Here is a 12,786-nt window from a genome sequence, read left to right as displayed (position 1 = left end):
GATTTCGTGGAAAACATTTCAAAAAATTCCCAGAATTATGCAATTCCTGAAAGTGTTCAAAGAGTTAAAAATATTGTCAAAACAATTGCTGTAAGTTCAGCAGAAGCGGAAAGGGGTTTTTCAAAGATGAACATAATATGTTCAGAAAAGAGAAGTCACCTAACTGTTTCTAATATATCAAACACAATGACTATTAGTCTAATTGGCCTACCTCTAAAGGAATGGGATCCTACTCCTACAGTGGTTAAGGATAAATCACTCAGTCGATGATGCTCGGATAAAAGTGAAGAAAATTGCAAACGAGAACGCCAATCAAGAAGCAATATGGAAATACCTTAAATAACAGTTTTATTGTTTTTTTGTCAGTATTATTTAATATTTTTTCATTAATATTTTAAAACTCTTTCTGATAACATAATCTAGTTTTGTGGACCTCTTTTATTGTTCTTATTTAAGTATTAACTGCATGAAATAATAAACTACCTTTCGGTATATAGTTTTTTTATACTTAGAACGGTCATTAGGGCAGTGAACCGGTTGTTAAATTATTTGAATCCCACCACTGCCTATACCTCTTCCACTCCCGATACCACATACTCCACACCAGTTAACCACTTCTCTTTTTAGTAATACACTCCTGTACCATTCCCAGGGCTTCTCACTGGAGAATGAGCTTTATCATACCAGCATACTTAAGTATTAAATTATAACCTTTCAGCAGGATGCTGCTTTTTATCCAACATATTTAGCATCATTGTCCATATTTAATTATTTGCCTTCCTTACCATTTACAAGTGTCACTTTTTTGCCTCTCCAAACGTTAAACATGCCAGTCCATCATATTACTGTTTCTTTTGGCCAGATATACACCTCTTAAAAAGTTTTTAAAATTAATTTCTTTATAATATTCCAATAAAATTTCAGAAAATTTCTAACAATTCACCATAGTAATATGTTATCCATACACTTCACTACAATCAAATGTAATTTACCATTAATTAATTTGTAATAAATTAGTTCAAAGCACACATTCTTGTATATATATATACAGTGGTACCTTGGTTTGCGAGCATAATTCGTTCCGGAAACGTGCTCGTAATCCAAAGCACTCGTATATCAAAGCGAATTTCCTCATAAGAAATAATGGAAACCCAGATGATTTGTTCCAAAACTCAAAAATATTCATATACTGTAAAAATGATTAATACAAAATACATACCTTTTTATATTTTTAATATTTAAATTTAATATACATAAAGCAATCTAATTTATTAATTATTGGGTAGGACGACTTTCACTGTCTCTAACGGAATCACTGCTATCTGTTGATTTTTTCTTTTTGTGCGACTTTAACAAGGAATCTTTCCAATGACACTTGCTTTTGCCTCCTTTTGAGGATTTCACGGAAATCAGATTCATCGCTCGCACTATTACAAAACGAGGAGGCACACTTGATACACATAAACAAAGCTGCACCGGTGTAGCCCGGTGGGCCGGAGGCCGGTGTGATTTTGGCCATAAACCGTAGTATGAGGCCACTATAAATTTTCCCGGGTAAGAATTTTTGACCCAGTCCGCCTCTGTTTATCGATATTGCTTTTCTTTTTCTCTCTGAATCTGCAGTGTATTCACCAGGATGCTTCTTTTTCACACCTTTTAAGTATTTTACTCATTTTTTAGGGAATAAAGTACAATTACAAAATGAGGAGGCACGCTTGATACACATAAACAAAGCTGCGCGCGTGTAGCAACTGAATAAACAACACCATAAAGGCAGAGATACACTATTAACACCTCACATTTTACTAAAGCACATTTCTAGGGGTTACTACCATAAAACAATAAAAACAATTTCCAGTTGCGTTCCTGCTAGTGGAATCTGTTATAAACTGGTAGTAAACTCGATCTAATTGCATTTGCGGTTATACCGATAGCTGGAATTGTTGGTTTTTACGTTATTATGGTGAAATGTGTTTCCCCTTCACTGATATAAAAAACCATAAATACATTTTCAAAATCTTCTCTTCATTCCTATCGGGTTGCGTTCGGTTGGGGTGATTCTGCGTTCGACTGCCATTTCTTGTAAACACAAAGGCTAATTGTGCATAAGCGAATTCGGTTAGTGTTATATAAGATATTGTTCCCCTATTTATAAATCGTGTATGATCGAATTCGTGTAGTGTAAACACGTGTTATACGAGGACTGACTGTACTCATATTGCAAGACTTCGCTCGTTTATCAAGATAAAATTTATTAAAAATTTTTGCTCGTCTTGCAAAACACTCGCATACCAAGTTACTCGTAATCCAAGGTACCACTGTATATATATATTAATAGATCAACATTAAGTTCACTGTATCAAGACCACCATTTTTTTGCCAATGCACACTTTACATTTATAACTGTTTTGTAATCCTACTTTTTCATACTTTTACTGTTCCATACTTTTGCCATAGCTTTTTTTTTTTTTTTTTCAATCTGCAACAAAATCTTTCATACAACATGAAAGTGTGAGACTGAATTGTTAATCTTTAGGCTCAGGCAGACTTCCACACAATGTCCAAACTTGTCGACCTCTCACACAGAGTTGAAGTTTCTTAGCATTTCCCTCACAGACAGGAAATCTATCAGGATTCCAAACTCACTCAAAACACAAACATGTCACATTACGCTTCTCTCATCCAAGAGAACATTCTTTTTCATGGTAGATTTAAATCTATCACCCCATCCAGTCTCTTGCACTTCTAAACTGAAGATCTAGTATATAGATAATATTCTGATCTTCTGGAATCATAGTATGGGAACCTTAGGACAATTCAACTCTGACATAAATGACAAAGATTCCAATGTCACTTTCACTCCAGAAATGAAAACTGACAACACTATTCCCTTTCTTGATGTGCTTGTCAGAATTCAAGAAAACACCATCAATGCTACAGCCTACATAAAAGAAATTGGCAACCAAATCAGTCCCTCACATTCAGCCCACCATCCCAGGATATAGGCCAAAACTCTCAAAAGGTCAACCTACAGAGGCCTATGGAATCGCAGTCCAGGAGACCTCAACAAGAAGTCCAACATTACCAAATCCATCTTTGATAGTCTATCCTCAAGATTTTATAGTAGGATCATGTCTAACACTGAATTCCACTATCCTCCTCCCTCAGAGAAGGGGATCTCAATCATGTCACTCTACAGCAGTGGTTCTCAAAGTGGGTGCCGCGACGTCAAATTTAGCATCAGCTTACATCATGGCTGTCGCTACAAAAGGTCATCATCACTAGAACAGATTTGTCATTATTTCCTGATATATCTAGCAACGGTTTTGACTGGATAAGAAATCTGTTTGTTGAACTGACATCTAATAAAATGGAGTTAAGCCTTAAAGAAGAAGAGGAATTAATACAAATTTGCAATGACTGTACATTACGATTAAAATACTCAGAAATTTCACTCGAATCCATTTGGATATTAATTTAAGAAAGAATATCCCAACATATGAGCCAGAGCACTTCAAGTTTTGGTACAATTTTCTACCTCTACATGTGCAAACTCGGGTTTTCTATGCTCGTTAATATCAAAACTAAAAAGAGGGAAAGACTGAAATCGGATGAACATGAAATGCGAGTATGTTTGTCTAAAATACACCCAAATATAAACGAACTATGTAAATCGCATCAAGCACATGAGTCACATTAATACATTTAGTTTTATGTGTTGTTCTCTTTTTAAGAATATATTTTTATTGTAATAAGCTTTTTTTCCTAAAATTAATAAAATTTCCATATAATTTTGTATATATATATATATATATATATATATATATATATTTTTTTTTTTTTTTTTTTTTTTGAATTATTTTAGTTTCTGGATATAAATTAGAAAATGTACTTATTGTCCTAAAAACATTAAAACAAGTATGAAAAAACTATTGAATATTATTTCTTTAATTTAGATTTTTTCATACAATTTATTATTCTTAGAGATATAGAAATTGTGCAAATTGAAATCTGACGTTTCCGGTTATGGGTTCCTATGCAATTCACATTCCTTTAGATGTTACCTACCTCCTCTAAATGTTTGTACCAATATTTTTGAGACACCCTGTATAGGCATAGTGAATACAATATGACCAATGCATATCTTTAACAGAAATGGGAGATAGAGAATGAGGAAGTCGGGGCCCTGCTCAACCATAAACCACTATTCCTCACCTGAGGAATAGACTAGACTGCAGGAAGTTTTATTTTAGCCAGTGAGTTATAAATTACCGGAATAAAGTTTTATTTTAGCCAGTGAGTTATAAATTACTGGAATAAATTACCTACATGGGTAGTTGTGGCTGATAGTTTGGGGAAATTCAAAAGTCACCTGGATAGTTACCTATGGGAGGTGGGAAATGCACAGGTTGTATATTTCCTTTTCTTTTATTATTTATTAATTATTTATTTTATTTAATTTTATTATTATTTTATTACTTTTTTTTTTTTGGGTGGTGCAGCATAAGCCTTAGGTTTCCTTGCACCATATGGCCATTACTAATACTAAATATGAACACTATTACCTACAACAGCAGACAAGGAGAGCCCTCCACAAGAGATTCCAACCCTCCAATCTGAAGAGGTTGATTGGAGCCAGAATCACAGCTGGGTTGTTATTAATGGAATGGAATGAAGAAGTTATTGGAATTGGAATGGATATTTAATGGTATAAAGGCTACTATAGCCAAACTGCACCATCACAGATAGGAACAGACAACTTAGTTCCACATGACAGAATTAATCTGAAGACCTGCACTTATCTTATTACTTCCATCAGTAGTAGCAGATGACATTGTCCATCCAACAAGGAGCTTCAGTTCATCTCCCCACCCTAACCTACCTCAGGTTTAGCACATAAAGGTCTATTCCTGACCACCTGCAAAACACTACAGAGGGTAAGTCCTCACACAAGAGGTGCTAACACTCAAATCTGAGGAGGTTAGCCAGAATCACAACTAACAAAAGACTACCCTGTTTTCAATTAACAGAAACATCTGGAAACTTGCAGAAACCATCTCATCATTTCCATCAGTTGCATGGAGGAGTCCATCCAATGGAATACTCCCTCCCCAACCCTACATTAGGATTGGCACAGGCTTCAGCTTTTCCAGGGCAAATGGCCAATGAGAACTCTCTCATACACTCTGCATCTGGATATTTGTCCACTGTCTGAAGAATTAATTTCTTTGTGAACCAGTAATTAAAACAGTAGGCAACTTCCTTTCTCCGTATTTGAAGATAATATACACAATTTTTTAAATTTACCAAAACTATACTTGAAAGGTTGAAGTAGTTTCCACAATATAAGGATGTATGGTGTATATTAAAAAATTCTTTAGATAGCGTGAACCAGAACTGTGATGCTCAATACATTCTACGTTGATATCAATAATTGTAAAATAATAAGAGAAGTTTACCTCAATATAGTACTCTCAAGAAATGAAAAAACTTACATTAGAGTAACAAATAGATTAAAAAATTAAAAATCAATTTAACACAATAAAACTCAATTTAACACAATTAAAAATAAGAAAATTAATTAAAAGAATTTAACGAAAAAAACTGCAAAACGATTTTCCTTCCTGAAGCTGACGACATACGGTCGAAAAGCATTGTCAGCTTCAGGAAGGAAAATCGTTTTGCAGTTTTTTTTCATTAAATTCTTTTAATTAATTTTCTTATTTTTAATTGTGTTAAATTAAGTTTTATTGTGTTAAATTGATTTTTAATTTTTTAATCTATTTGTTATTCTAATGTAAGTTTTTCGATTTTTCCATTTTAATTTCTGGAGAGTATCATACGAAAGTGTTCTGCATACTATATTGAGGTAAACTTCTCTTATTATTTGACAATTAAAAAATTTTAAATTGTTAATATATCTTTAAGAAGAACGTAGAACAGTGACTTTTTAAAACAGTTTTAGTTCCCACTCTGGAAATGTGCTTTTTAATTATTATATCAGACTACTACCTTGTCAAAAAGTTTGCAAATTACAATTTTACCAAATTACTATAGGTTCACAGTTGATTATGAAAGATAAAACTTGATTATGGAGAATATTTAGGTGTAAAAAAAACAAGGTATTAAGAAAGAAAAAAATTAATTTACAAAAAGCTTGATTTTAGTGCTATTACATCAATCCACAGTACCTTGCACACTCCATAAATAGTTCTTTACTTGCTGTGTGAAGATTTGATTTCCATCTTTCTATTAAGTCCTGATTTACAACCTCTACATACTCACTGGACTTGAAAACAGAAAAGAAATATATCAACAAACATGTTATCTTTAATGAACATTTATTTCCAGAGACAAAAAAAGATTGTGTCTAAAAATAATCATATTAGTAAAAAAAATTATCGTAATGAATAAACGTAAATTAAATGAGTATGTAAATGATGTAATAAATTACAGTTATTAAGAGACTTTCTAAAAAAAAAATTATTCTTATTATGAACAATTTGCAGATTTAAACATTTTCAAATTCAAATAGAACTACTTGTTTCTTTTAGCTTGACAGGTAAGGATTACTTTGTGTAATATAAACATTTGTTGTTTAGCTCAATTTCTTGCTATTTCTTTGTAATTTTGGATATCTTCATTATGAATATGGTATTAGTTTACTAATTGAATTTTCCTGATTTTTCCATAAATTTAAAAGAAAAAATTATTTGCATAAAAAGTACAGTGTTTACTATAAAAAAAAATTATTAAACACTTGAGTAAATTTAAGACAAAAGCCTCAATGCTATGAGAGCAATAGAACTACTCCAAATAAAAAGGCCTATTCCAAGGGAGACATATACCACTTCTCCCTTGGAACAGGGCTTTTTATTTAGACTATCAATATTGAGGCAATTCAAACTCAAGCAACTCCACAATGTGAGATTGATTAATTAATTAGCAAACCTAGTTTTTTCACTGCTGCATACAAAATAATGCTATGCTATACAAAATATTAAACCTATACATTAATCAATCTCACAAGTTTATCTAATTACAAAACAAGAACACATCTGTTTACCAAAGAAGGTCTATAAAACACCTAAGAACAAAAATCAAGGACTTAAACAAAGAATCAATAATAATGGAAATCAGCTGGAACCTAAAAGTATTTTTGTGTTAGTGATATTTTCATTAAAACAGTATTTATTGTAAAAAAGTTTAATGTATACTAGGGAGCTCAGCACCCCTCCTTCCTTGCCAACCCCAGTGCACGCTTTTCTACATAATAGGTAGAGGTATGACGAAGTAAGTCAAATATTTTCTACGTAAAAGACATACCTGTCGAAATGCACTGATCAATATCTAATCTAATATATAAAAGAAAATAGAAAGTGTAAGAAAAAACTATAAAAAGTAAAATTGTGTGAAGGTTCAGGGAATGAAAGTTATTATTAATTGCATGTTCTATCTTAGCCTCTTCACTGGACAGACTGATGACCATGCAGGCACTCATGGTTATCTAAGCTGACACTATGCTATAGCTTTTCCTAGCTGGCATGAAGTGGAATGGGATCATTAGGATAACCCCCTGGCAAGTGTGGTACAGACCTGCATAAAACACACTCCACCATAGGAATCTCTTTCTTATATTCTTTTATTCCTACCACCTGGGGTGGCTGAGTCTCCTTCCCCCAATCGCATTCCCCACCCTCTGTGGCCCCCACCCCCTTCTGCCTGGCGGCTCACCCTACCACCCAATTTCAACTCGCACCCTCTGGACCAGGACGGGCGTCCTGTACCAGGGCTTCCATTACTGTCTCCCCTTTTAAATCAGGCAAGTGTCTCAACACTGCCCCCTCTGTTCTCTACCCCTTTTATCCCACCCTCTTCATATCTCACTATTATCTCCTTTCCAATAAAAATTATTATTTTTTTTTGGGCTCTCCTTGGATGCCTAGGCTACCCCAGGGTTCCAGAGCTTTCTTCTCTTCTAATGTGTCCTGGCCCGCCTCCTTGTGACAGTGACGGTAACTGGGATTTTTAGTGGCTCTCCACAGCCCTCCAAGCTAAGTGGCCAGAGGAACAACACAACCCACATTTATCCTTCACAAATCACACACCCTGGCCTTATGCAGAGTATTGTATTCTACACAGAATAAAAATACGGAGTTGGGGGAGACCCCCAGACAAAAAAACAATGTCACTGTGATCGACATCTAATCAGGAAATGACCTATGTAATTATTTACCTGTGCATTTGTAGTGCACGGTATTTTCAAGGTCGAATAAATATCACTATGTAATTATTTACCTGCGTTCATATAGCTCACTTAGGAAATGGCCTTTTGCTTCAGGTTCCCATAACACATGAGGAATATTGTTGCATCCGAAAGAGCAGGATTAAAATATTTAACTAAAATATTTACAAATGATTAAACTATTTACAAAATACAATATTCATTAATACACAAAAAACGTTACAATGGAACATCAAATGTTAGACAGCAAAGCACATACACAAGGTTGGTGAAAGTTATGGAGGTAGTTGTCAATAATTAATTGCATTGCATTTGTAGTGACGCAATTGCCTCGCTCTCTTCTCCCATTGGCTCGAATAAATATCACTAGGAGGAAAACTTTTTTAATGTATAGAGAGATTCTGTATATATTATATATATACAGAATTATATAAAATTCTATATATATAATATTGTTGTTATTTGGTTTTTAGGAGCATTAGCAACTAAGGCCATATTGCTCCGGGATATGCGGTGGTCATTCCCTGACCTTTCTGCATCCTCCGTATTTGGTGGTGACGGGCTCGAACCCCGGTCTAATCAAGAAGCGCATGCTATGCACTGCTGCTCCTTCCCACCTGGCTACGGAGGCGCATATATAATATATACAGCAAATCGACTGTACATTTCTGAATGGAAAGCAATGGATTTGCTAATGCTGGCTAGGGCAGTAACTATATCCATTGCAATATACACTCAGTGATCACTGAATAGTGACCACTTACCTAATACTGTGTTGGGGCATTCACACAAATAACCGCTGCTATTTGCCTAGGCACTGACTGCACTAGACATCTGAAGACATCTTTAAAGATCAGCAGCCATGCTGTCTGGAAGGCTTTCCACAGTGTCGGAATAGATGACAGCTGCATGTCCATACACCTCACTTCCTGTTCCAAAACATCCCACAGATATTCAAATTGGATTCGAATTCGGCAAATCTGGAGGCCAATAAAAATATCTTAACTGTATTCCAAAAATTGCCTAAGCACAGTGCCAGCCCAACAACATGGTGCATTATCGTCAAGGGCAGTGTATCCCAAAAATTTAGTCACGGAACACTTTTCATCTCACAACATATTCACAGAACACTCACAAAACACAAGTTTAGAGGGAGCCAAAGAATTGTTTGCTAACATTTTATTACATATGACGCACTGTGCATCAGAAGCATCTTTATTTCCAATACATGTAAAGCTGAAATTCAAATAACTGTCATTATACTTTCGTTTTGGTGTTTTATTAGTTGGTTCCTTTTTTTTTTTCACTTCGGAATTTTTGGGAACAAAAGGCTGTGATTGTTCATCCTCACTTTGAAGTATGACAATACTGTGTTTGTTTTCATCGACCACAGTTGCACTACTAGAAGTACTTTGCATCTCATTTTAAAGTTCCTTTTTTCAACCACAAATCTATGGTCACATATTTTAATAATAATATTTCGAAATACTAATAATTATCAAAAAAAAATTTAAACAAGTGAGTTTAGTTATGATATCGTTTTGCTTCCTCATCTCCTTCAACCCATGTACTCTAGGCTAAATTGCATACGAATAAGGTCATCACATTGCTACTTTTTCTTACCTCTACGCATACTTCTCTATGCAAAGGCCACCAAAATAAAGTGTTCAGCGGTCTACTTGATTATTAGTCTATGCCAGTATATTAATAACCGAAAAAAAATTTAAGTTAAATATTATAATGATACAAAAGTGGTGTACGCTATAAATATGCAAAATTTATTTATTTTATTTTTTAATTATTAATTACGATTTTTCGCAGAACACAATTTGAGAAACACTGGTCTAGGAAAATCCTGTTTCTGTTCCAGGGTGCACATGGTTGACTAAGAGTTACTAGCAAACCTCACCAGTGAAACATTGGTCCATATGCACTGGGGATCCTAGTTCTTGCCAGCAAAGCATTATCCATATTCAGCAATCACTACTATACACCTGGATAGTGGGCACCACATACAATGGGTCTGTGGACTTGTATTTCTTATACCACACATGAAAATACTCATCAGCTTGTTGCGTCAGGTATTTGGACACATCTGACCTGCACACACATTTCCAGTCCTCCAGTGTCCAACCAGCGTGTTGTTAACACCACAGCTTTCTCCATCGACAATGATAATCAGTGAGGAGAGGTTGTCTCGTGGGTCATCTGCTGTGAAGCCCCTTATGTCTGAGAGTGCAGCACATTGTCATTTCGGATACTGTTCTTGCATTCTCATGTCAACTGTCACACAGTGACCTACCCTTGAACCTGTACAATGTGCTGCACCCTTCACTCACAGTGAACATCCACCTTGCATAATCCTTTAAAGTTCTGTCGGCAGGAGGTGATTTGGCCCATTCAATACCATTCTTTGTGCACCTTAACCACAGTGCGAAGTGAGCAACTAACAAGATGCGCCATATCCAATAGGGAAGCACATGAGACATGAACTCCCACAATCATTCCCTTTTGAAACTCCATTATATCTTTACTATATCCCATAACTACTAGTTTATCACTTTGACTTTCACAACCAGATGCAAATTACCACTCCTCTAGCATGTGAAGCTGTTCGGCTTTTCACACTATAAATCAGTGTTTCTCAACCTTTTTTTTAATTATCTCCCCCTAAAGGGATTTTAGACTTTTTTTTTTTTTCCCCTAATCACCCACCATGAAATTTTTAAACAAGAAAATACTTTATACCGGCAACCCCTGTATAACTCGGTACTTCAACAACACAGTTTCACTCTAACACGACTGATAAATTGCGACAATCCTCACACAGCACGTTACTTATATAACACGGTTTCGCTCTAAGACGGTTAGAGAATTTCGGTAAACCTCACATAAGTGGATGTTTTTGAGCTTTTGTGCGGGGGAAACCCTGCTATTATGTTGGATGTAATTGTTCAACATTTCCACTCTTTTTGAATCCCCGCTGTTGACTCGCTAGTCGAAAAAAATTATTTTTTTATTTTTTATTTTATCTTTTTGGAATTTTATTTTATTTTTTTGGAATTTTATTTTGTTGGAAAATCTCCATGTTACTCTCTATGCTATTGAACTTTTGGAAAAATCTAGATGTCAAAGTTTTATTACTATTGGATAGCACACTAGACCATCCAAAAGATTTAAGTCATCCAAATGTTGAAGTTAAGATCCTACCGCCACAGTTGTACTGGGTTAATACAACTTCTTTCATTCAGCCTTTAGATCAAGGCATTACATCCACCTTTAAAACTCATTACATCAGAAAATTGTTACAATGGATTTTGGAAAAAATTGAAGTAAGGGAGGCATGGAAACATTTCTCAATTGAGGACTGTATCAGAATCATAGCTTTATCGCTTCTTTCAGCAATAAAGCTATGATTCAACATTAAATGCGTGTGGAAAAATGTATGGCCAGAGTCAGCTCATTCAGGAAATATGGTCAAACTGGCAGAAAACAGAATCAGTGCGATAGTAAAACTTGCTACATCGGTAGGAGGGGAAGGGCTTGATGATATGACTAGTGAAAAGCCCTCGTGGGTAGCACAGTTGACAGAATCGCCCTCCTCCTCCCCACACCAGGTAGAAAAGACCCGAGTTCAAGTCCTGTTAATGATGGGAGGAATTTTTGGGTCTCTTTCACAACATGGTCGAGTTAGTCAGGCTTGAGCAGCATGGTTTTTTCGTCCAACAAAAAAGAAAATTGACCTCAGGACACACGCGATTTATAGACGATATACGCAGAGTAACATGGCCTTAGTAGCAAATGCTCTAAAAAAAAGATATGATTATGAAGATGTTCAAGAATTACTGTTAGAAAAAGAGGCTGGCGAAATGAATTTGGTGGAAATGGTATCGGAGGTAAAACCAAATCAATTCAGAGGATGATAGCTGATCTAAATTCTAAATTCTAAATTTTACGCTAAAATGCATACGGAAGGGCATAAAGTTAGCCAAGCAATTAAATCTTATTTTTTGAATGCAGATTCTTGAATGAAAGGTGCCCAAAGTTCAAAAGGTAGCTTCAAAAAATGCTTAGTTCCATACGATGAAATTCACAAAGATTTATCAAGCAAAAGCAACCCAGATTACTGATTTTTTTAAAGAGAGCAGAAGATACACGAAATGGCAACATTAACAGTATGAAGTTGCCCAAAAAAAAAAAAAGAGATATTTGAGCTAATTAAGTTACTGGTTGAGGCTAATTATATTTGTATTTTTGTTAGCTTTTGGAACTTAACTCCCCTTTTTGTACTTTTTCTTAGTTCTGTATAACACAGCTTCACACAACATGACCATGTTATACAAGGGTTACCTGTACTTACTCTTTTTATTCAATGAGCTCCCTGAGCCTGATGCTTCTTAGCTAAAAGTTCAATGTTCAGTATGATGTTAGTAAGATTAATTCTGTCTCCTCTTGAACATATATCAATTCTGTTTCTTCCGTTATTTAAGTACTTTGGCCATTTCAAACCATATGGTTGGATAAAGAAGTTTAGTTGTTTT

General features: G+C 34.9%; 1 protein-coding gene across 5 annotated transcripts in view; it reads right to left on the bottom strand.

Moving 5' to 3' along the window:
• LOC150078261 (G protein-coupled receptor kinase 2-like) overlaps nt 1-12,786 on the bottom strand; it is a 527,814-nt gene that overhangs the window by 231,013 nt on the left and 284,015 nt on the right. For 4 of the 5 annotated variants that reach the window (XM_090385326.1, XM_090385325.1, XM_090385328.1 and 1 more), the window contains exon 5: nt 6,192-6,289. In XM_090385326.1, the coding sequence (XP_090241452.1) occupies nt 6,192-6,289 (98 nt within the window). The remainder of the gene's footprint in view (nt 1-6,191; nt 6,290-12,786) is intronic. The other variant, XM_090385329.1, reaches the window with a different exon arrangement.

The sequence above is a fragment of the Mastigoproctus giganteus genome, chromosome 11, assembly GCF_048544385.1.
Source record: "Mastigoproctus giganteus isolate SK-2022 chromosome 11, ASM4854438v1, whole genome shotgun sequence".
NCBI lineage: Eukaryota > Metazoa > Arthropoda > Arachnida > Uropygi > Thelyphonidae > Mastigoproctus > Mastigoproctus giganteus.
This window is presented reverse-complemented; position numbering and strand designations above follow the sequence as displayed.